We start from the raw sequence: 21,022 nt of genomic DNA, 5'->3' as shown, positions 1-21,022 counted from the left end.
CCAGAATTACTGAACCTGCAGACAAATACTAACAGTGTTAAAGAATGTTTGGAAGATCGAAGAATTTTACTTCAGTTAGACTCTTTCATGGGTTTATGATTTTACTAGGCTTATGTTATACTGGCATATCTGCTCCTATGCTTTGAAGCATAGCATCAGGTATACATTTTTGACTGGATTAGTCCTTAATGATTGCCATCATACAATTCAGCTCTGAGTCACATGTGTCTTTTGATGTTCTTAAAATTCTTATATATAATGCTGTTTTATTTCCCTGTTTAGCAAATTATGGACGGTGATTACAATTTTTTTTTGAGAGAGAGAGAGAAAGAGAGAGAGAGAGAGAGAGAGAGAGAGGATGCATGCAGGGGAAGGGGCAGTGAGAGAGAGAGACAGGAAGAGATAGAGAATCTTAAGCAGGCTCCGTGCTCAGTGTGGAGCCCAATGCGGGGCTTGATCCCATGACCCTGGGATCATGACCTGAGCCGAAACCTAGGGCCAAATGTCGAACCAGTTGAGCCACCCAGGAGCTCCAACATCTTTCTTTAAATATTACCCTTAATACCTTGAAAAATAATAAACTGATGCTAGGTTCTAAGTCCTTTTTAATTGATTGACTTAAAATCAATGAGATCAATATTAGACAGTGATTGTTAACCTTGTTCACTTATGAAACTTTAAACAAATTCATAACTATGCTCAAAGTCAGAACAATTAAATCAGATTCTCTAGAGGTTAAGAGTAGAACTGTCCATTGGTTTAAAGCTTCCTAAGTGATTCTGATGCATAGCCGAGGTCAAGAATTTTTGCCGTAGATGTAGGCAGTTTGTGAGTTGGAGGCACAGGGAGGGTTTTCAAAGCCCAGCTGCTTTGTCAGTGAATAGGAAACATGCATTTGTTTTTGTTTCTACTTCTTCTTCTTTTTTTTTAATTTTTAATGTTTATTTTTGAGAGAGAGAGAGAGAGAACAAGTGGGGGATGGACAGAGACAGAGGGAGACACAGAATGTGAAGCAGGCTCCAGGCTCCGAGCTGTCAGCACAGAGCCCAACACGGGTTTTCATCTCAGGAACTATGAGATCTTGACCTGAGCCGAAGTCGGATGCTCAACTGACTGAGCCACCTTGGGTGTCCCTGTTTCTCCTTCTTAAGGGATAAAGAGGCTAGGGAGAAAAAGGTGATGGATGCCTCTGCTCTGCCCTGGATTTATTAAAGATGCCAGAGAGCTAGTTATGGGTTGTCGCAGCAGGATTATCATTATATGGCTATAATCCAAGGAATTCTTACTCTTGCTTCAGTGACCTGAAGGTATCACTGTGAGTGAACTTCTCCTACCTTACAATGCCAATTGCTGTGGATAAGAGAAGCTTAAATACAAGAGATTCCCTTGGCTTTATAAATGAATCGTATGAGTCATATGTACATGACTGCTTTCCTCTCTTTTTTTCTTTCTCAGCTTCTAGCAGGCTGCAGTCTGCCCTTTCACTCCCTCTTGCAAAGGTCTCTAACTGACCAGGGGCACCTGGGTGGCTCAGTCGGTTGGGCGTCTGACTTCAGCTCAGCTTATGATTTCACGGTTTGTAGGTTTGAGCCCCACTTCAGGCTCTGTGCTGACAGCTCAGAGCCTGGAGCCTGCTTCAGATTCTGTGTCTCCCTCTGTCTCTGCCCCTCCCCCACATGTGCTCTGTCTCTCTCTGTCTCTCAAAAATAAATAAATGTAAAAAAAAAAATTTAAAAAAAGGTCTCTAACTGACCTGATGTTAAAAAGTATTGAGGTGTTTTCTCAGGCCACACAATTCACCCTCTCCAAAGGCTTTCTACTTCTGTCATCTGTGACATTGAGTGCTCCTGGGTCCCCCTGCCCTGTGTTTCCACTTCAGGTAATCCCTCCACCTGGTTCTTTCTTAGCGCTCAAGCCTTAAATCTTCAGTCTTGGCTCTACTTCTTCTCAAAGGTTCGTGTAGTTTCTACTAGACTGATACAGTTTTAATGTCTCATTAAATGAGACATTTTAATGTCTTATTCTCTCAACTATGGGTCTAAAACGTTGGCTTTCCCTTCAAACCTTCCTTTCTTTCCTTTTTTAATTAGTGGTACCAATATTTTGTTTCACTGATACAAAAATAAGGCAAACTAAAATGACAACAAAAATAAACAAACAAGCACCACAAGTAACACTGGAGGCATATTTGCTTCGATTCTTCTATGACGATATACTCTACGTTGTTCTTTCTGTATTCCCACTGCTTCTTTCCTGGCTCATGGCCCCCAGGATTCTTGTTCTTTCTCAAGTGTTTCTGTACCCTCTGTGTTATCCTTTTATATGCTCTAAACATTAGTCAATGAATCTCACTAAAACACTTTTCTACATAATCCACTTAGCTGGGGAGGGGGTCACAAGGCTGTTTCTAAGATAATGGTAATTTTCTTCAGTTGGATGGAGAGTACAATGACTGTTTATTATTGTTCTTTAACCTACTCATATGTTACATATGCTTTTCTGTGTACATGATACTTTTAGCTAAAAAAAATTCCAGTCATTTTTAAAAAAATGTTTTAAATGATGTCTTACTGCATTCTAGAGCTTCAACTTAAAATACCAAGGTTGGCCACCAGCTAATCCCAAATAAAGTATTCACTGTCTTGCCCGTTTGTTGACTATAGTAACCTCATCCAGTCATGCTGATTCCTTCAGTATCCCAAACTTCCCACATTGATTTCCTCTTCTGAACCTTATTGTGTTTCTGCCTGAGAAATTCTGTTTCTTCCTCAATCCAAGATTTATACTCTCCTTCATCTTTTACAGCATGTCATTCTAGGCAATCTCCCTTCTCCTTGCCTGGTACTCTTCCTGACCTTGACAATCTCCAAGTCCATGTCTGGTTACATACTGCATTATAGTCTACTTGACCTATTTTGTTTGCTTGTGAGTATATTTACCATCTTTCCTCAGCTGGAATATAAAATCCTAGAGGACTGACCATGAATCTTTTGCTACTTTCTTTTAAATATCTTGGAGAAGGCTGTATTTGTTTGGTTTGATCATGTTGAGTGTAGAAATAATCCAGAGAGTGTTACTGTAAATGTGGAGTGAGCCAAGAAATGTTGAAGGCCAGATCCAATCTCTGAGTGCCAAGAACAATGGCCTTTGAAAAGACTTCAAAGCTGTACCAAATGTAATAATCTTACAGGCAAAATCACCTTTTGGAACATTTTGCTCAGAATCACTTATGCTAATATTATGTTTATAGCACACTTTAGGAAGATGGGCTAAAATTTCCACATGGTACATGTTTAATCTATTTTCTGCTTATTATCACATCAGTTTTCTTCCATCTTAAAGGTTTATTTTTCCATTTTTTTAAAAAAATATCTCCCACTTTTAGGGTTTATTTTCATCAGCTTTTTAGATAAATATGGCACATGGCTTGGTTTCTGAGTTTTGTGCTTTTTTTTCCTTATCATTTTCATTTAGGAAAATTACTAAAAGGAATCCAGGAAAATGATTGCACTCTCTCCTGCCATATGGCCTTCCATTAACATGCAGCACGTTCTAATGGCCGAAGCTTTTAACTTACCTAGAGCTGGAAGTTAATGTACAAAGCATTCTCTGTTTTTAATGTTTATTTTAATGCTTACTTATTATCATTTCAAATAATATTTTGTGATTTAAGGTAAGGATTATTATGTTAAATGTATGCTAATTGTGTTGCGATTTAAATATTCACAATTTATTAATTTAAATTTGCACATTTATGTTAAAATCCATTATTTTCATCAGAGATGCAATTAGAATCAATTAAGTACTGAAATACATTTTAATAGTAAGATTTATTCACTATTATATGATTTGGATTGTAATAATTTATTGGAATGTCCTCTTTACTCTCTGGTACATGCACTCACATACACATACGTTTTGATAGAGAAAAATTGGAATTTGTTTATGATACACCAACTCCCCAACTTTCTCTCCACCCACTCAAGAAAAGAACATTGTATAGCCAATTTTGGTGAAATTCCCATCAAACACTTAAGCAGAAACTATTTCAGAACACATAAAAGTTGAAAATCTTGTCTAATTATTTAGCCAAATCCAGCAAAACTTTAACACTGAAACCTGGAAAAGACAGTATAAGTAAGAAAAGGAAATTGCAATGGATTGAGTGTTTATGTCTCTGAACTTCATGTTGAAATCCTACCCCCAAACTGATGGTATTAGAGGGGAATAGGTCATGAAGGTAGATCCTCGTGGGATAGTGCCCTTATAAAAGATAGCCCAGAGAATTCTGTTGCCTCTTCTAACATGTACTTTTAGTGACAGGGAAAGACACCCATCTGTGAACCAGGATGCAGACTCTCACAGAAACTGAATCTTCCATTCCCTTGGTCTTGGACTTCCCAGTCTCTAGAACTGTTGTTTACAAGCTATAGAGTCTGTAGTGTTTTGTTAGAGCGACCCATATAGACTAAGACAGAAAGGAAACTGTTTTCTTCCACTCCCATGTCCACTAATGGGATGGTTAATGTTGGAGAACACTTACCATTCACTAGGCACTATGATAAGCCTTTTTCAGAGGTATAGAAAAGTTAAATAATTTACCAGGAATCACCCAGTTACTTAGTAGTAAAATTGTACTTAAAACCCAGGAATATCTGAAATCTGAACCCACATGCATTTAATGAAATATTTTTGCTTTCTGGATGCAAAAGTCCTAAATAAAGTGTTGAGAAAAATAGAATTCATAAGAATACAGGAGAATAATACAAAATAATAATTCCTTGGTTATTCTAGGAATAAAAAGTTGATTTGACATTATTAATAAGTCAATTTTTATAACCTGGCATGAATTTTATATTATCTTAAAGCAATAGGAATACTTGACTTAAATCAACAATATGATTTTTAACAAAAATGTGCAAGTCACTGTCTAATTAAGGTTAACAAGAAAAGAGCTATCTTTATTAGTATTCAGCATTGTTCAGGAAGTTCTTAGCAAATGGAATAACACTGCAAATAGAAATGAAGTAGAAATATTGTCAAGAACAAAGTGATAGTAATTTGCAGTGGATATGATGATTTGGAAAATCCGTATGTATGTCTGCATTCAGGATCATCTAAATTATTCTCCAGAACTTCCCTCTTGAAAGTGTCTATGATTTTTAGCCTAATTTGTCCTCATTCAAACCCTGAATTATGGTTATAGTTACCACTCTCATTTTATGGATGCGGTCACCAAGACCCACAGAATCAGGAATCATGGTCAAGGTCAGACACCTCGTAAGTGGTGAAGCTGGATTTCAGACCAGGCAGTCTTGCTCCAGAGCTGGCATTCCTAGCCCCTTACACTGTATTGAACAACACAGTTCTTTCTGCCTCTGTGCTATCTACATGCCCAGCACAAAGTGAACTCTGCCATCATGTGGAATAATAATCACAGGAGACTAGTCCTCTAGACTAGGAAAGGAGCAACTATCCAAATTTTAAGGATTGCATATATAATTTGAAAACTGCTTTGCTCCCTTCCCCCTCAATGACAGTAAGTCTTACTAGGAAAACATTACTACCTGAACTAACCATAATAGGAAACATCAAATTTAGAGAAAAATTTACATCTGTCTTCTTTTAAACATTTTTTCCTATGCTATATGTCCTCTATTATTCTGAAATCACTAGATAGCTTGTTTAGAATTTATATGCTGATAAAATTAACCCTTTGTTGCTTTAAATAATAATGACATTGGGATTTGCAATTTAAAACTAGAAAATGGAATTGGAATAAATGCTAAAATCAGATACGACTATAATAGCACCATATGAGAATAAAATGTATATTTAATGAGGAAATGAACTAAGTTGCAATAATGATTCATTTACCATACACATGCAGAGAATTTTGATAATCGGAACATGAAAGTTGTTGTACAAAACCAACTAAAGCTTGTCCAAACCCAGTTAATTTTAGATTAAAAATCATACTCTGCAATTACTTACGGTGTTTTCTAAAAATTGTTTGGTAATGATGACTTAATCTCCCAAAATATTTTCTGAAGTGAGGACCAAAGTTTGTGATTTCATTCACAAAGATGGAATGTGATATGAGTAGCCAAAAAGACTATAGATAATAAAAAAATAAAAATATATAGATAGACCTATATATGAGTTATATTCCCAAATCATTAATGTATAAATTAAATATTTAGAACAAGAATGATTTTGTGACTGAACGAATATCATAAATGGAGATAATGGTCCCAAACTAGCATACCAAAGCCCACCGAACCTGCCATATGTTCCCACGCTGAACTAGGTTTCCTATGTGTATTTACCATCTATGGAACTTCTTTGATCATCAACTGTCTTTCAAACCTTTGGCTCCTTTTTTTTTTTTTTTGGTTCTTTTCTTAATATTGTTGGGAGTTTTTAATATATTCTGGATACAAGCCCTTTATCAAGGAAATGTACCTGGCAAATATTTCCTCTGACTGTTGCTTTTCTCTTCATTTTTTTAATAGAGCTTTTGAATATCGGAAGTTTTTCATTTTGATGAAGTCTATCAGTTTTTAAAAATTAATTAAGTTTTTGTTGTTGTATCTAAGAAATCTTTGCTTAGACCAAGGTCACAAACATTTTTTCTAAGCTCGTCCTCTAGAAGTTTTATGGCTTAGGTTTTGTATTTAAATCTATGATCTATTTGCATTTGCATATATATGCAAATATATATATACATATATATATGATCTATCTGCATTTGCATATATATTTGAGAAAATGTCTACTATATCTTACCATACTTTATGTACTACCACAGTGTAGTACCAAATATAGTACTGCTAGTTTTAAATGTTTGCTCATTGAAATGATTGTGAAAATATTAGTTGAGTTTATAATTATACCCATTTCAAAAGATGCGGGAAATGAAGTACAGAGAGGCCACCTTATCTGCTCTCAAAGTCATTCGCTGTCCAGTGTTGTAAAAAAGAAATTGTTTTTAACAGTGAAGTCCCCATGTTATGGATATTCTGTACAGATCACAGATAAACATTTCTTTCCACCTCTTCCTCCTACTGGAACCCAGGCTCTGGACCCTAGAGCCCTACCACCCTCAATCTCAATGTGACTATACCCTAATGCCCTGGTAAATGGATAAACTGATGGCCTATTGAAAGGATTCAGCTGGGGAATTGGTAAACAAAGGGTAACTTATCAACCAAATGGAATACAACTCAGCAATAAAAAGGACTGAGCTATGGATGCACACACAACATGGATGAAGTTCAAATACATCATGTTGGCTGAAGCTATACTCAAAAGGCTACATTTATATGACATCTGGGAAAAGAAGCAGAGAATAAATCAGTGGTTGCCAGGGGCTGGGGCTGATGAGGGGATTGTCTGCATGGGGGAAAGGGGGAATTTGGGAGGAGTTGATAAAATTGGTGCATATCTCCATTATGGTGTTAGTTACACAATTATATGCTTGTCAAAATGGTACACAAAAAAGGGCAGATTTTACTTACTGTAAGTTGTACCTCAATACAGGTAACTAAAAAGCATAAACTCAGATTTTCAATGAATAAAAGCCCTTATTTTAATGAGGCAGAGTAGACCAATGAATCGGTCAGCCTGATTTCTTCTAAAAGAACCCAGGGAGTTCCTCAGCTGCGCATCCCCTTCTCTTGGTGCCCTGAGCAGCAGCCGGGAAAGATTCCTGCCTGCGGCAAGCCCTGGATTCCATTCAGCTCTCGCTCTTACTCTTGCTTCTTCTGCAGTGGGAATACCCAGCAGATTTCACAGAGTTTAAGGGTGTTTTTGTTTATGATCAAAAGTAAGCATCTGTTTTTATGAAAGGTACAATGAGACTTAAACTTGAAGCAAAGCCTATAGGACCTCAGCCTGGTGTCTCTGTGTGCAAATGTATTTGACATCAGTGATGCCATTTGTTGCCAGAAACCCTGCTGCCTATCAGAGCATTTCAGATAGCACCTACCTAGCCTTGCCTAATAGCCTTTTGTAAGTAGTCTAAAGGGCGATTTGTACGCGGGTGTTCCTCATGTAAATGAGGTCATTATCCTTTTAAAGGTATAACGTTTCCTGTACACTCCAGAGCTTTCTAAGAAACAGACTTGACCTTTCTTTCCTTCATTCAGGGTGCCTGCAGAGCCTGCACTCATTAGCTAGAATTTGACTCCATGACATTTTTACTTAATTTTCTTTTTCCTCCATGTTGGACACATGGGGCAACCATTTATGTTTTCTTGACCTGAGATGCTCTCTAATCTCTTTCCAGCTGTGGCATTTGTCATTCAGTCACATCAGGCTGTGGTGACCCTTCTTTCCCCATGGCAATTCCCAACTGTTAATTGATTCATTTTAGAGAAGGAACTAGATAGAAACAGTCCTATGGGCTTAGCTCCATTTAATTAGTGTTAACCAGCGCAGTGGATGATAGAAAAGCAATTTCCTCTGGAGTGGAAACATATTCTTTATAAGGTAGTAGAGGGAACAAACAGTAATAGTTTTTAAAGCCCTTAGATTTTTTAAGTGCTATGCATTGGTATTAGATTTAAAAGCAGTATTGCCTCCTATTAATATTGAAGATGACAGTAATAAGAATTATAAATAATATTGATGCTACCGCTAATAATAGTATTCAGTTATTTCATCAAAGCCCATACTGTTAATCTAAACTATGCTAAGACATTTTGGGGATAATCACCACTGGGACTGTGCTAGTTACTTTGTGTCTTCCTTACAGCCCAGGCGGGTGAGCTTTACTAAGCCAGTTTAATAGACAGGGACAGTCAGGTTCAGAGAGGTGAACTGTGACTTACTCAAGGTCACTCATTTGCTATGACCAAGATTAGTAGTAGCCAGGTCTTCACTCATTTGCTATGACCAAGATTAGTACCCAGGTCTGTAGTAGCCAGGTCTGTTCTGACACTGTATCCATGATTTTCATCACTACCTACACCATACTGCCTTTAAATTAATAAGGAACTAGCAAGGACATCTCTGGAAAGCATTGCTAGACGCTTTTTAAAATGTGATCCAAATTATGGTTTTGATGGGCTTTGACTTTGAACTTCAAATACTGTATTTGCAGATTGTTGGGACTTAATAAAATGTAGAACCTTAGAACTGCAGACAAGCCTGTAAGTTTTGAAGGCATTGTGTTATGTATTCAACCATGGTTGAGTCATATTAAATGATTATTTACTATGTGGATATAAACAGAGAAGGTATGATCTCTATCCCCAGCAATGTTATGTCAGAAGTGAACAGATAAAAGAGTAAGGAGTTGCAGTATAGACTGATACATTTTATAATACAAGTGTGCCCATGAGCCTATGAGAACAGGGAAGAGGACAGTTTACATCGGAGTGGGGGGGGGGGGGACAATCATAGCATCAGAGGCTTCCCAGAGCTGAATTTGGGGATAAGCAGAGTTAGATACCTAGGGGTAGCCACATGCTAAACAAATCAAAGGTTTGTGTGAAAGACAGGGAGCATACATCAGTAGTGGCTCCAGCAAAAAGTATGTTGAGAGGAAGGGGGCACCTGGCTGTCTCAATCAGTAGAACATGTGACTCTTGATCTTAGGGTTGTGAGTTCAAGCCCCACATTGATTGTGTAACCTACTTAATGTTGAGGATAGTGTTACCAGTGGACTTCTCAGTATAGAAATAGATGGAATAAAATAACGCAGCCCTATAGCCAGCCTTTAATTACATGGGCTGCCGTTTTGTATCTGTTTCTTCCTGGTAGCGCCTTCCGGGAAGGAGGGGAGACATTGCTACTTCTAAAGCAGATGTTCTGCAACAGCCACTGAGTTCATTTGCCTGGGAGGGAAACAAAGGGTGGGTCACTCAGACATTAACTATAACTCTCCTGGTTCATGAACTGCTTCCTGAGCAGGGTTTTAGCCCTGCTGTCAAACACACTCCTGTGGTCCTGCTGCTTGCTTCTGGTTAAACAGAGAGAGGGGAAAAAAAAAAAAAAAAAAAGAAGAAGAAGAAGAAGAAGCAGGAGGAGGGGGAGGGGGAGGAGCAGAAGGAGAAGGATTTCTTTCTTTCTGAGCAAGAATGAATGCATGGCAGACTTTACTAATTTTTGTAGTAGAACATAGGCCTTGTCACCTGTACGCCCGGTGTCGAACAATGCATAGGGTCTCTCCTCAAATGTTAGTAATTATATTCTAAATACCTGAAAGTATTGACATAAGTAGCTTTCTGTGACCTAGCCTTATATAGTCATTATAAATATACCTATTGTAACTATGCTCAAAAAAACTCTTCTTATGATCCTTTGGCAAGTCATCCAGTAGTGCCTGCTACATAATCATGCTAATGAAATTTTTCATTCACTTTCTTCCATCACTGTTAAGATTTATGAGCTCCTCTTACTTTTAAAGTCATTTTTCTTTTACGGATTTGATGAGCATTCATTTCTGTTTTCTTGGATTGGTGTTTTAAGTTTTTACTCACCAGGTATAATTTATGTAATATGATATTATACATACGTGTGTGTGTACAAACACACACACACACACACACACACACACACACACACATATAACATAGGAAATTTGCTGTGTTTCCTTAATTCCTAAAGCTCCTAAATTGTATTTTCCCCCCAGTTAGTTAATTACTAATCATTTGTTAAATAATGTTTTCCTGCTGCATTGATTTATGATATTTCCTCTATCATATTTTAAATTCATACATAGAATGGATTACTGTACTATCGGTATCTGTCTTTTTTAATTTCTCTTTTGTCTTATGCACAGCCAGCACATTTTTAAATATCATAGTTTTACAGAATATTTTGAAAGCAACTAGGGCTAAATTTCTTCATTACTCTCCTTTTCAGCTTTCCCATTCCTATCAGAATATGTTCTATTTTTCTTAGAGAGGGCCTTTAGAATAATTTCATTAAGCCCAATAAGATTCTGTTAGAATATTGCTAAATATTGCGGTAGGTGTTTTCTTAAGATTGAAAGTGGGGGACACCTGGGTGGCTCAGTCGGTTAAGCCTCCAACTCTTGATTTCGGCTCAGGTCATGATCTCATGGTTCATGAGTTCTAGCCCCGCATCAGGCTCCACACAGCACAGAACCTGCTTGAGATTCTCTCTCTTTCCCTCTCTCTCTCTGTCCCTTATCTGCTCATGCTGTCTCTCTCAAAATAAAAAAATAAAAAATAAACCTTTAAAGTTTAAAAGTGAATTTTGAGCCCTCCTATATAATTTTGGCCTGTTTAAATGTTTGGGCCTGTTTAAAATAGTTCATTTAAAGCTCTTAGATAGTCTTTGTTCATCTACTCTGTTTTCTTCTCAAATATATTTTTTTTTTCTAATTTTTGTTGTTTGAAAATAGTTCCCTTCTCCAAGGACAGATAGGAAAATATTGCAGCTGAAGAGTTTAGCTTTTTCTATTTCATGTATTAGCATTAAACTATTTGTTTTTCATGGTTCAGGACTATCTCTGCTTCATTCTTTCCACATATAACACAACTGAAAGGTCTTTTGCTGTGTTTCAGACTTTTTCAGAGCTTTGGGTTTTTCTTCTCTTAGTCTTCTTGGGGTGGCTCTCGTTAACTGGAGCCACATTCACCTTCACCGGACTCTGTGCCACTCCTTCTGTAACTGCTGCATTTTCTTTCTCAGTAGGAGCTGATCGGAGACTTCCCTGAGCAGTTATGCCAGCTTCTGTAGCCACCCCTCCTTTTTCTTCCTAATTAGGGTAACTTGTTATTGTGCTATCAATTGGCTTGAGAGATCATTCCTTTCAGAGCCATTTTTTAAGGTCCTCTGGCTGTGGACCTATAAAATATTTTCCCAGAACTTTTTTGAACTGCCTAATCAACATATCTAAACACATTTTATGGGTTTCTTTCTCTTGGCTGCTATACCCTCTGGGATATTCATAGCCTCCCAAGTTCCCATCATTGCACCTCACTAACATTTTTCTGGTCAGATATAAGTCAAAAATAGAAATTCCCATCTCTCGTTTCTTCAAAGGGAGAAACCAGTACATGACTTGGAGTGGGGTACAGACATGACTTGGAGTGGGCACCTGGGTGGCTCCAATTCTTGATTTCGGGTCAGGTCGTGACCTCACAGTTTGGTTCGTGGGTTTGAGCCCCAGGTCGGGCTCTGTGCTGATAGTGCAGAGTCTGCTTGGGATTCTCTCTCTCCCTCTCTCTGCCCCTCCACCACTCGTGCTCTCCCTCTCCCTCTCAAAATAAATAAATAAACATTTAAAAAAAAAAAAAGCCCATGGCTTGGAGGGACTGGGACAAATGAAGAAGCAAAAAGAAATCACCAGCTTCAGGGGACAGATATGAGTGTATGGATAAGCAGAGGTAGTACAGATATGTGCAAGCTTAATTTTGCAAACACTGTCAAATACTTGGGCCACAATAGCATGGAAATGATGTATTGTCATCCTTCAGGTACATGCACATGGAAAGTCGGAGTCACTTTGCTAACTGTCCTAACAGTGCAGCAAAGATGAAATATCAAGAACTCACAGTAATTATAATTATAAAGAAATATGTAGATAATCCTAAAATTGGCTATAATTAAGTCAAATCAGACTACATAAAAATGTTCTCTCTTAACCCCATTCTCTTTTTTTCTAAATGTAGCACACTTCATCCTTCAAGATTCTGTTCAATGTCCATCCTTGATGAAGCTTTCTCTGAGAGACCCAGTTAGTTCTAGTCACCCTTTCTTTGGTATTTGCATCTCTGCATTTTCTATTATGATTAGTTATGGGTCTCTCATCCACATTTGATTTTGAACCCTCAACAACAAGTACTTTTCCTTGTCATTTTTGTATTTCAAACATACACTACATTACCTGGTAGGTTGTAGATATACTAATAAAACCAGCATCATTCAATTCTGTGCTTGAAGAATGGACTTCTTGGCCACCATGAGCTATTTTACTAAAGACGTGGGCCATGTAGAAGTTACAGAAGAGTGTTTGGGTCTCAGTATTAAAGAAATCTTTTTTTTAATTTGACATTCATAAATGCAATAAACCGATATGTGAGGAGTCATCATTGCAATAATGGAAGCTCTCAGGAAACAGAGGATGATGTATGTATATTATGTGTGTGTCTGGATGCAAGATAGGATATGCAAGTAGACATGGTTCCTTATCCATACCTCATACCTTAAAACTGATGAGTAGGTATATTTATGTGGGAATGGTATCCAGAAGCTATTTTCAATATTCTGGAGGTTAAGGAAAAAGGAAATTTATCTACAAATCTTAAGAGCTTTAAGAAACTTCATAATGTTTTGCTCTTGGCCAGACTGTATCAATTGAATGTGGCAACACTGGTTATTGTGTGGATACAAAATTCCAGTTGGCTGTTAGTGATGCATTACCTTTGATTTTTGTAACAATTTAGAAACCAGTTATTGTTACTAACTCCCAATTTGTTTGGAGGCAGAAGGATTTCAAAAAATGAAGTTCATGCAGAAAGCTTTTAAAACGATATTTGATCACAAACTGAATTAATTTCATTCTACGTGTTAATTTCATGGACTCTTTTTCTCCCCAGTATCTTTTACATCTCTGAGATAAGGATGCATGATACTAGGATAATGTGTTATATTTCATTGCAATTTTAAAAAATCTTCTCTAGAGACTCATAAAATAAAGATGCAGTTTATAATCCATAATGTTTTAATGGACAGAGAAATATGATAATTTGATTCAGAGTGGCTTAGAGAATTCATATGGTTCAGGGTGTGAAGACTGAACCAAGATCCTCTGTTACCTAGGACAGCTCCTTAATTTCTCGGAGACTCAGTATTCTCACTTGTAAAGTGGGGATAATAATAATACCTATGTCATAGATTGCTTGTGAAAAATAGAATGAGATAATACTTGCAACGTGTTAACCTTTTCTTTTATTGCATCTGTCCCAAATCATTGATGCTGGAAAGAGTTAATGCTTCTCCCAAATTGCCAAAATTACCAATAATAAAAAAAAAATACTGGAAATCTTGGAGGAGCTGACATTATTTTATTTTATTATGCAAATAGTTTTGACCTCCAGAGATTATTTATTTTGCCTCATCTTCTGTGCTGCTAACCAAACAGTTTATTCCATTTTGTGCAACAATTCATAATGAACCTTAAGAGAATTACTGATTATTTTAGAGATTTTGGCTCAATTACCTGTTTCAAATGCTCAATGACTAAGGAAAGCATGTCATTTTCTCCTCTCCTGCACACTGGAGCATAACAATAGACTTTGAATAGAGCAAATCAAAGAGACACAAATACCAGTATAAGGGGCCCATTGTGCTGAGTTTGTAGCCCTGTCACATGCTTTTAATTTAGGTCGGTTGATTGATTATGACATACTGACAGATAGCACATTGTTCCTCTCTTGGAACCTCTAGACTCTTTAATATTCCTTCCCTTATCTGTCCATTTTGATTCCAAAACTTAAGTGAAATGGAATTACAGCATTCACTTTGTTTTCCTGTACTAAGTGATTATCTCTGAAGTGCAATTTTGTGATTAGGTGAGATGGCATGCATACACTCAGCTAATGCTGATTTCCCCCAGGGTGCAGAACAGGTAAATTCATAATGAATGGATGTTGTGCTTTGATTTCAAATGGATGGAAAACCTCCCCACACTTGGTAGTTTTATTTTAAAAATGTATTTAATTATTCTAAAATTAACAGGAGAATATTAAAATTGAACTTTAGAAAATGGCATTTAAACATAAGTCAAGGGTGCTAACTGCTTATGAATGTTAATACCCTTCAAAAAGTGAAAAAACAAACTTACCTGACATAAATTAGGGGGGTGGGGTGTGAGTGGAGAAGGCGTGTGGTCATTGAAAAACTTCAGTTTAATTATTTATATTTTTTCTGATTAATTCAAAAATATCTAAGTGCACCTTAGTATTAGTATTCTCAAATACTAATGTTTCTTATTTTGAAAACTACAGTAATTATTAACTAATTGATATTATAGTATTGTCATAGATGTTTGGTCCTGAGGGGTGACTTCTGGTGTGTGTGGGAGTGGGGGAGGAGCAAGGAGTTAATGATTGGCACACAGTATTTTTTTTTTTTTTTTGATATTTAGAAAAAAATTTTTTTGTCCAATAGTAAGAGAACTCAGTTTTAAAGAGAATTTTGCATTCCCAAATTAGACACGTTTTGACCAGACCACAAAAGTAGATGATTAGTACCCAAATCGTACTCCTTTACTGATAAGCATTGACCATAATATTGTGAATCTTAAAGTGAGAAACCTAACATGCAATTTCTCAAACTTATTTCAGTTGAAATCCTTTTTATAAAGAATTGTAAGTTCTAGTCAGAACTTCATGTAGGCCGTGTTGGTACATGGTCGTTTGTGGTTCTTTGATCACCTTCTTCTTCCCACACTTAATCTCTTAGCATAGTATCCAGTATATACCAAGAGCACAGTAAATCTTAATTATTGTTGTTATTTTAATTATCTTTCCAACTGAATAAAAGTAATAATTTTAATAAGTTGATGACAGGTGATTTTCAACATTAAAGCACGTTAATTTGGAATAAAGTGTTTTTATTCAAGCCTCAAAGAAAAACCAACCCATTAAAATTTTTCTCTTATTATAATCCAATTGTATGTCATGTGAACCATCAGCAATATTCTTTCTGGTAAAAGTGATTCACTTTCCTGTATGTTGTATTGTCACTTGCCCTAACAGATGCGATACCCTCAAAGTTGTCCTCCTAATTTTGGACAACTATGTAGCAGAGGTGAATGGCCTACATTTTTAGTATGCACTCTCTCCCACCTTGCATACTTGAGTTAGCAAGGTAAAAGCACTTCTAAGTACACACAGTGAGTGATTTGTTAGCCGATAGCCTGCTCTCCAAGGCCACAATAGGAAAACTGCAACTATTTATTTCCCACATCATGGGGCTATTGGATATAACTCTTTGGGCAGAGGTAAGGAAGATAAGATGTATCACTGGTGTGGTGAAAAGGACATGAATTGGAAACCAGAACGCCTACAGATTGTAGTTTTAGTTCTATTCAGTATCTTAGGTCACATTTTGTAGTTTCTCTGAACCTTAGAAGTTATTTTATACTTATTGTGGGTTTGTTTGTTTTTACTCTTCTTTCTTGCTAGTTTGGTAGACTCTGTAAAGAAGTGTTACTCATCATTAGATCTTTATGCCCAGTTGTACCATTGACAACATTGAAGGTGCTTAACAAATGTGTGTAGAAAAAGTAAGGCAAGAAGACAACCAGAAGGAAGAGAAAGACAGAATAGAACAATATATTTAAGGCCTAAGTTTCCCCCCAAATTCTCTTTGAATAAAACCTTGTGAAATCAAGCACACATGGTCCTAACATTAATGGAAGTGTAAACTTTTAGGGCTTGGAGAAGTTACTATCAGTCAGACCTTCTCTTTTTATGTATGAGAAACAGGCTCATGATGATTAGGTGAAGTGTCATTTGAGTAATGTCTAAGCTGGATCCAGTTCTTCTCCCTCCCAGGACGGCATTCTGGACTGTACTGGATAGGCTCATCGTTAGGCTATGTATGCAAATAAGTCTCAAAAGATATACCCCCTACCCATTAGAATATGGGAAAAGTGAGTGGTCTTTTACTTTCAATTCTCTGTATCATTCTATTTCTTGATACGAACAACAACAAAAAGCATGAACTACTTTTGTAACACAATAAGAAATATTATTTGGAAAAATATAATTAAAAAATAATCAATTTCAATACTCTGCAGGAATGTTATATAGACTCAGTAACAATATGCGAAAACAAAACGTACCCTGCATCATGAGTATGATTTGGTAACGTGTATTTCTTAAAGAGTGGACTGGAATTCACCAGTGTATGTATTAAATCTCTCTGACATATTGGTGAAGAGGTCACTTTGTTATAAATGCTTGGTTATCTTGCCTTAAGAGGTCAAACAACTCTATCTCCCCAAGAAGAGGCTGCTCAGATTTCTTACCTGTCTCCCAGAGGGACACTCCCCCTTCTGATATACCTTTTCATGGTCATAGTCAAGTATACCATCTTCTGATCTGTCTAAATTCAATCCATCAAGTTTTCTTTTTTTCTATTAATATTTCTTACTGCCTTTTTGGAGAAGAAAAAGCAAAACATTTTTAAGAGCAGGTGTTTGTAAATCTTATTGAACTGTCCTTTCATTCATGCTTTCTTCCACGTTTTGCCTATCATCAAAGTGTCCTGAAACTTTGACTAGCGGGAAGAAGAGCGAGGGGGTTGCCACCAGCTGTAAAGCTGTGGGTGAGAAGAATGGAGTCCCACCACTAAAGCCTAGCAATGTTGCATCTTATCTTTCCTGACTTTGCCTGGAGAGTTCGATCCATATTTACATATTTAATTATCCTGAGGGTTTCTGGGTGGCTCAGTCCCTTAAACATCAGACTCTTGGTTTTGACTCAGGTCATGATCTCACAGTTCCTGAGTTCCAGCCCTGCATGGGGCTCTGTGCTGACAGCTCAGAGCTGGGAGCCTGGAGCCTGCCTCAGATTCTGTCTCCCTCTCTCTCTTTATGCTCCTCCCCCACTTGCATTCTGTCTCTCTCTGTCTTTCTCTCTCTCAAAACTAAATAAACATTAAAAAAATAATTATCCTGTATGCTAATTATCTATAGGTCAGAGTGTCTATTTGACTTATTTTCCAATGTTACTATTTTTACAGCTTCTGCCACCTTTGAAGACTTTCAAATTCGTCCCCACGCTCTTTTTGTTCACTCGTATAGAGCTCCGGCTTTCTGTGATCACTGTGGAGAAATGCTGTGGGGTTTGGTGCGTCAGGGCCTTAAATGCGAAGGTAAGGTCTTTCCTTCCCAACCAAGTCGATCCCATGCTGGAACACGTAAGTTACCTGCTTATGTTGTGCCCTCTACAATAATGTCTTCTTAACTTTATGTCTTCCACCAATTTTGGGGATGCATGGATTCTGCTCTGTTCATTTCTTTACATTTCCTGTTTTGAGCTTATTTGCTCTGATCTGGGAAACCTGATTCTCATATCATTTTCCCTGTACTACGTGGATGTGTTTCTTTTGTGTTGGTTATTTTGGCAACAAACTGAAAATAATAATTGCTTCTTAAGTTGGAATTTTTTCAATATTTTTAAAAAATTCTTTTTAATATTTTTTTTTTTTTTTTGAGAGACAGAGAGAGAGAGCAAGAATGGGGAAGGGGCAGAGAGAGAGGGAGACACAGAATCCAAAGCAGACTCTAGGCTCTGAGCTGTCAGCACAGAGCCCAATGCGGGGATCGAACTCAGAAACCATGAGATCATGACCTGAGCCAAAGTCGGATGTGTAACCGACTGAGACGCCCAGGCACCCCATGTTGGAATTTTGATTCGTAGGCATTCGCTAAATGTTTGTTGAAATTAGCAGAAATTTAGGAGGTTAATTAAACCATGCAAGGTCAATCAGCTGTAGAGTGGTGGCCTGGAACTTGTACCCATGTTCCTAACAATAGCATAGTTTGCCATAAAATGAACTTTACCATGAAAAGAACTCTTTAAACTCAAGTGGCTAGAACACCATTATAAATCTTAAAAATACTCCAATCATACAGTGTTCTCTCTGAGTTGTAGGAGGTAGAGCTGTTTGAACTTTGGCCAATATAACCAAGCATTTATGATGCAACCTAGAAATAAGCTAACCACAGTTTTTGAATTTCTGTCTGTGAGAAGACAAGTTAGGTGACAGTGACTTAGAAGAAACTGCCTGAAGTGTGGCTTTATGGAAATTTTCTGGCCTCCTGTGTGACACACAGGGAACTATACATAGTGGAAATATCAAACAAAAAATGGTGCTTTCCTAATTATCTAAAATGTGGAAACCAGCATGTAAAGAAATGTAACATGTTTCTTAACAATTCTACAAGGTAGTTATTATCCGTATTTTATCGATAGCCAAACTGAGGTGTGCAAGGTCATGTAAACAAAAAAATTATAGAGCCAGGATTCACATCAAGTTCAAAAGTTGTGATGCACTGTGATTAACTTTCCCTTATGTGTCCACTCACATTAACTTGTGGCAGCTAAAAAAGCCTCAGGCGATCTCTTTGGTTTTTTTGTTTTTTGTTTTTTCTTTTTTTGTTTGGTTGGTTTTGGGTTTTTTTGTTTCTGTTTTTGTTTTTGTTTTTGCTAGATCCCTTAAAGTCCAAGTCCATTATATCCAAGAATATTTAAACAAAAATGATAACCAGAGTAGTTGCTGAGCTCGTCCAAAAGAATCAGAATTCAAAACCCACCTTATTTACAATTTCTGAAAAGAAAACAGAAAAAGCTCAAGAGAAAATTTGAATTTCTAAATAGCCTCAAGAAAAACGAAAACAATACTATTTTTAAAAATGCATAACTTGATACTAGAAGAGCTTTTAATTTATGGTTGAACAAAAATCATTTTTACTTTCTCTTTCCAGGATGCGGACTGAATTACCATAAGAGATGTGCATTTAAAATCCCCAACAATTGCAGTGGCGTGAGGAGGAGAAGACTCTCGAACGTTTCTCTCACTGGGCTCAGCACCATCCGCACAGCATCTGCTGAGCTCTCCACCAGTGCCCCTGACGAGCCCCTCCTGGTACAGCTTCCTGTTTTTCCATTTATCCATTTGCATGAGAGATCTGTGGGACAATGAGATGACAGTGTCAATCCAAGACAGCACCCCGGGAGGGAGGACACAGCCAGGGTGTTATTGACTGTGTTTCTTCAGGGTTTGTACTGTAGACTGGTCAGTGCTTCATCAAATATCCAACAACTTTGAGTTTGCTTTCATTTATGAGCTCAGTGCAGTTAGAAAATATGTAAGGTTTCATCGTGGTCATAGGGCCAGACCAGCACAAACTAACATGTGAATGTTGCAAAACACACTTTGTCAAAATTGGGAAACCAAAGATGAAAGATGCTCTTCTCTGAAGATTATTAGAGTGCTTTGTGACATAGCTGCATATTTATTCTGGGAGAAAAGTTTAAATTTGTTCTTATGAAAATAATGAAAGTCTTTAATTTGTTGGCAATACTGGCATACATTCCAGGGTATTGTCAGGGTGACACAGATTGACAAATGCTATGAGAACAATAGCCCTCAAATGCTTTAAGCATTTCCATTAGCTCTAAACACTTTTGTGGATAGGACTTAAATATTTTTTAAGAAATTTAAATTCGAATTTTCCAAACATTCACAACCAAGTAAAAATTGTGGTAATTATGTGAATTATTTAAAATAGGAAAATAGGCGAACAATGTGAGGCCTTAAATTTCCCGTATTTACTCCCTCCCCTAAAGACTTTTTAGTAATCTAGCTATTGTAAAAATCAATTGAAAAAAATTAAAAATTATTAAAACAGTAAGGTTAAATTCATCCCTCTTGATGTGGAGAAGGGCAATAAATTTTGAAGACATCTCTCAAAAGTTATATTAGTCCCTTGTTTGGAAAATATTTTGTTGTGATCCTTATCACTTCAATTTTGTTACAGCATGAACAAGACATATAATTCAAATGCATGCTCATTTTGGTAAATAGGAAAATGTCATACTATTTTCCCATGACTGACTTAAAATTGAGAGTTTGTTGTGTTTTCAGTCTTTCATGAAGTGAGTCTGTTGGAGGAAGGCAAGTACTTAATCCTGCTGTTAACTAGAAGAATATATTATGTTTGATAACTATTCAGAATGTATGTGTATCATTTTATATTATTACATAATGTTCCATTAATTGGAACTAGTGATATTTTCATTGAAAGATGCTTAAATTAGGGCGCCTGGTTTGGCTCAGTCGGTTAAGTGTCTGACTTTGGCTGAGCTCACGATTTCACACTTTGTGGGTTCAAGCCCCATGTCGGGCTCTCTGCTGTCAGTTCAGAGCCTGCTTCAGATCCTCTGTCCCCCTCTCTCTTTGCCCCTTCCTTACTCACACTTTCTCTCTCACTCTCAAAAATAAACAGACATTAAAAAAAAGGTGC

The 21,022-nt window shown here is 37.0% G+C and overlaps 1 protein-coding gene across 2 annotated transcripts in view; it reads left to right on the top strand.

Annotated features, from left to right (window-relative positions):
- The window catches only part of PRKD1 (protein kinase D1), a 327,480-nt gene that overhangs the window by 231,028 nt on the left and 75,430 nt on the right, over window positions 1-21,022 (top strand). For both annotated transcript variants that reach the window (XM_042989495.1, XM_042989494.1), the window contains exons 3-4: window positions 17,734-17,865; window positions 19,481-19,641. In XM_042989495.1, the coding sequence (XP_042845429.1) occupies window positions 17,734-17,865; window positions 19,481-19,641 (293 nt within the window). The remainder of the gene's footprint in view (window positions 1-17,733; window positions 17,866-19,480; window positions 19,642-21,022) is intronic.

Source organism: Panthera tigris, chromosome B3 (assembly GCF_018350195.1).
Source record: "Panthera tigris isolate Pti1 chromosome B3, P.tigris_Pti1_mat1.1, whole genome shotgun sequence".
NCBI lineage: Eukaryota > Metazoa > Chordata > Mammalia > Carnivora > Felidae > Panthera > Panthera tigris.
The sequence above is the reverse complement of the archived record's forward strand: the minus strand, read 5'-3'. Positions and strand labels throughout refer to the sequence as shown.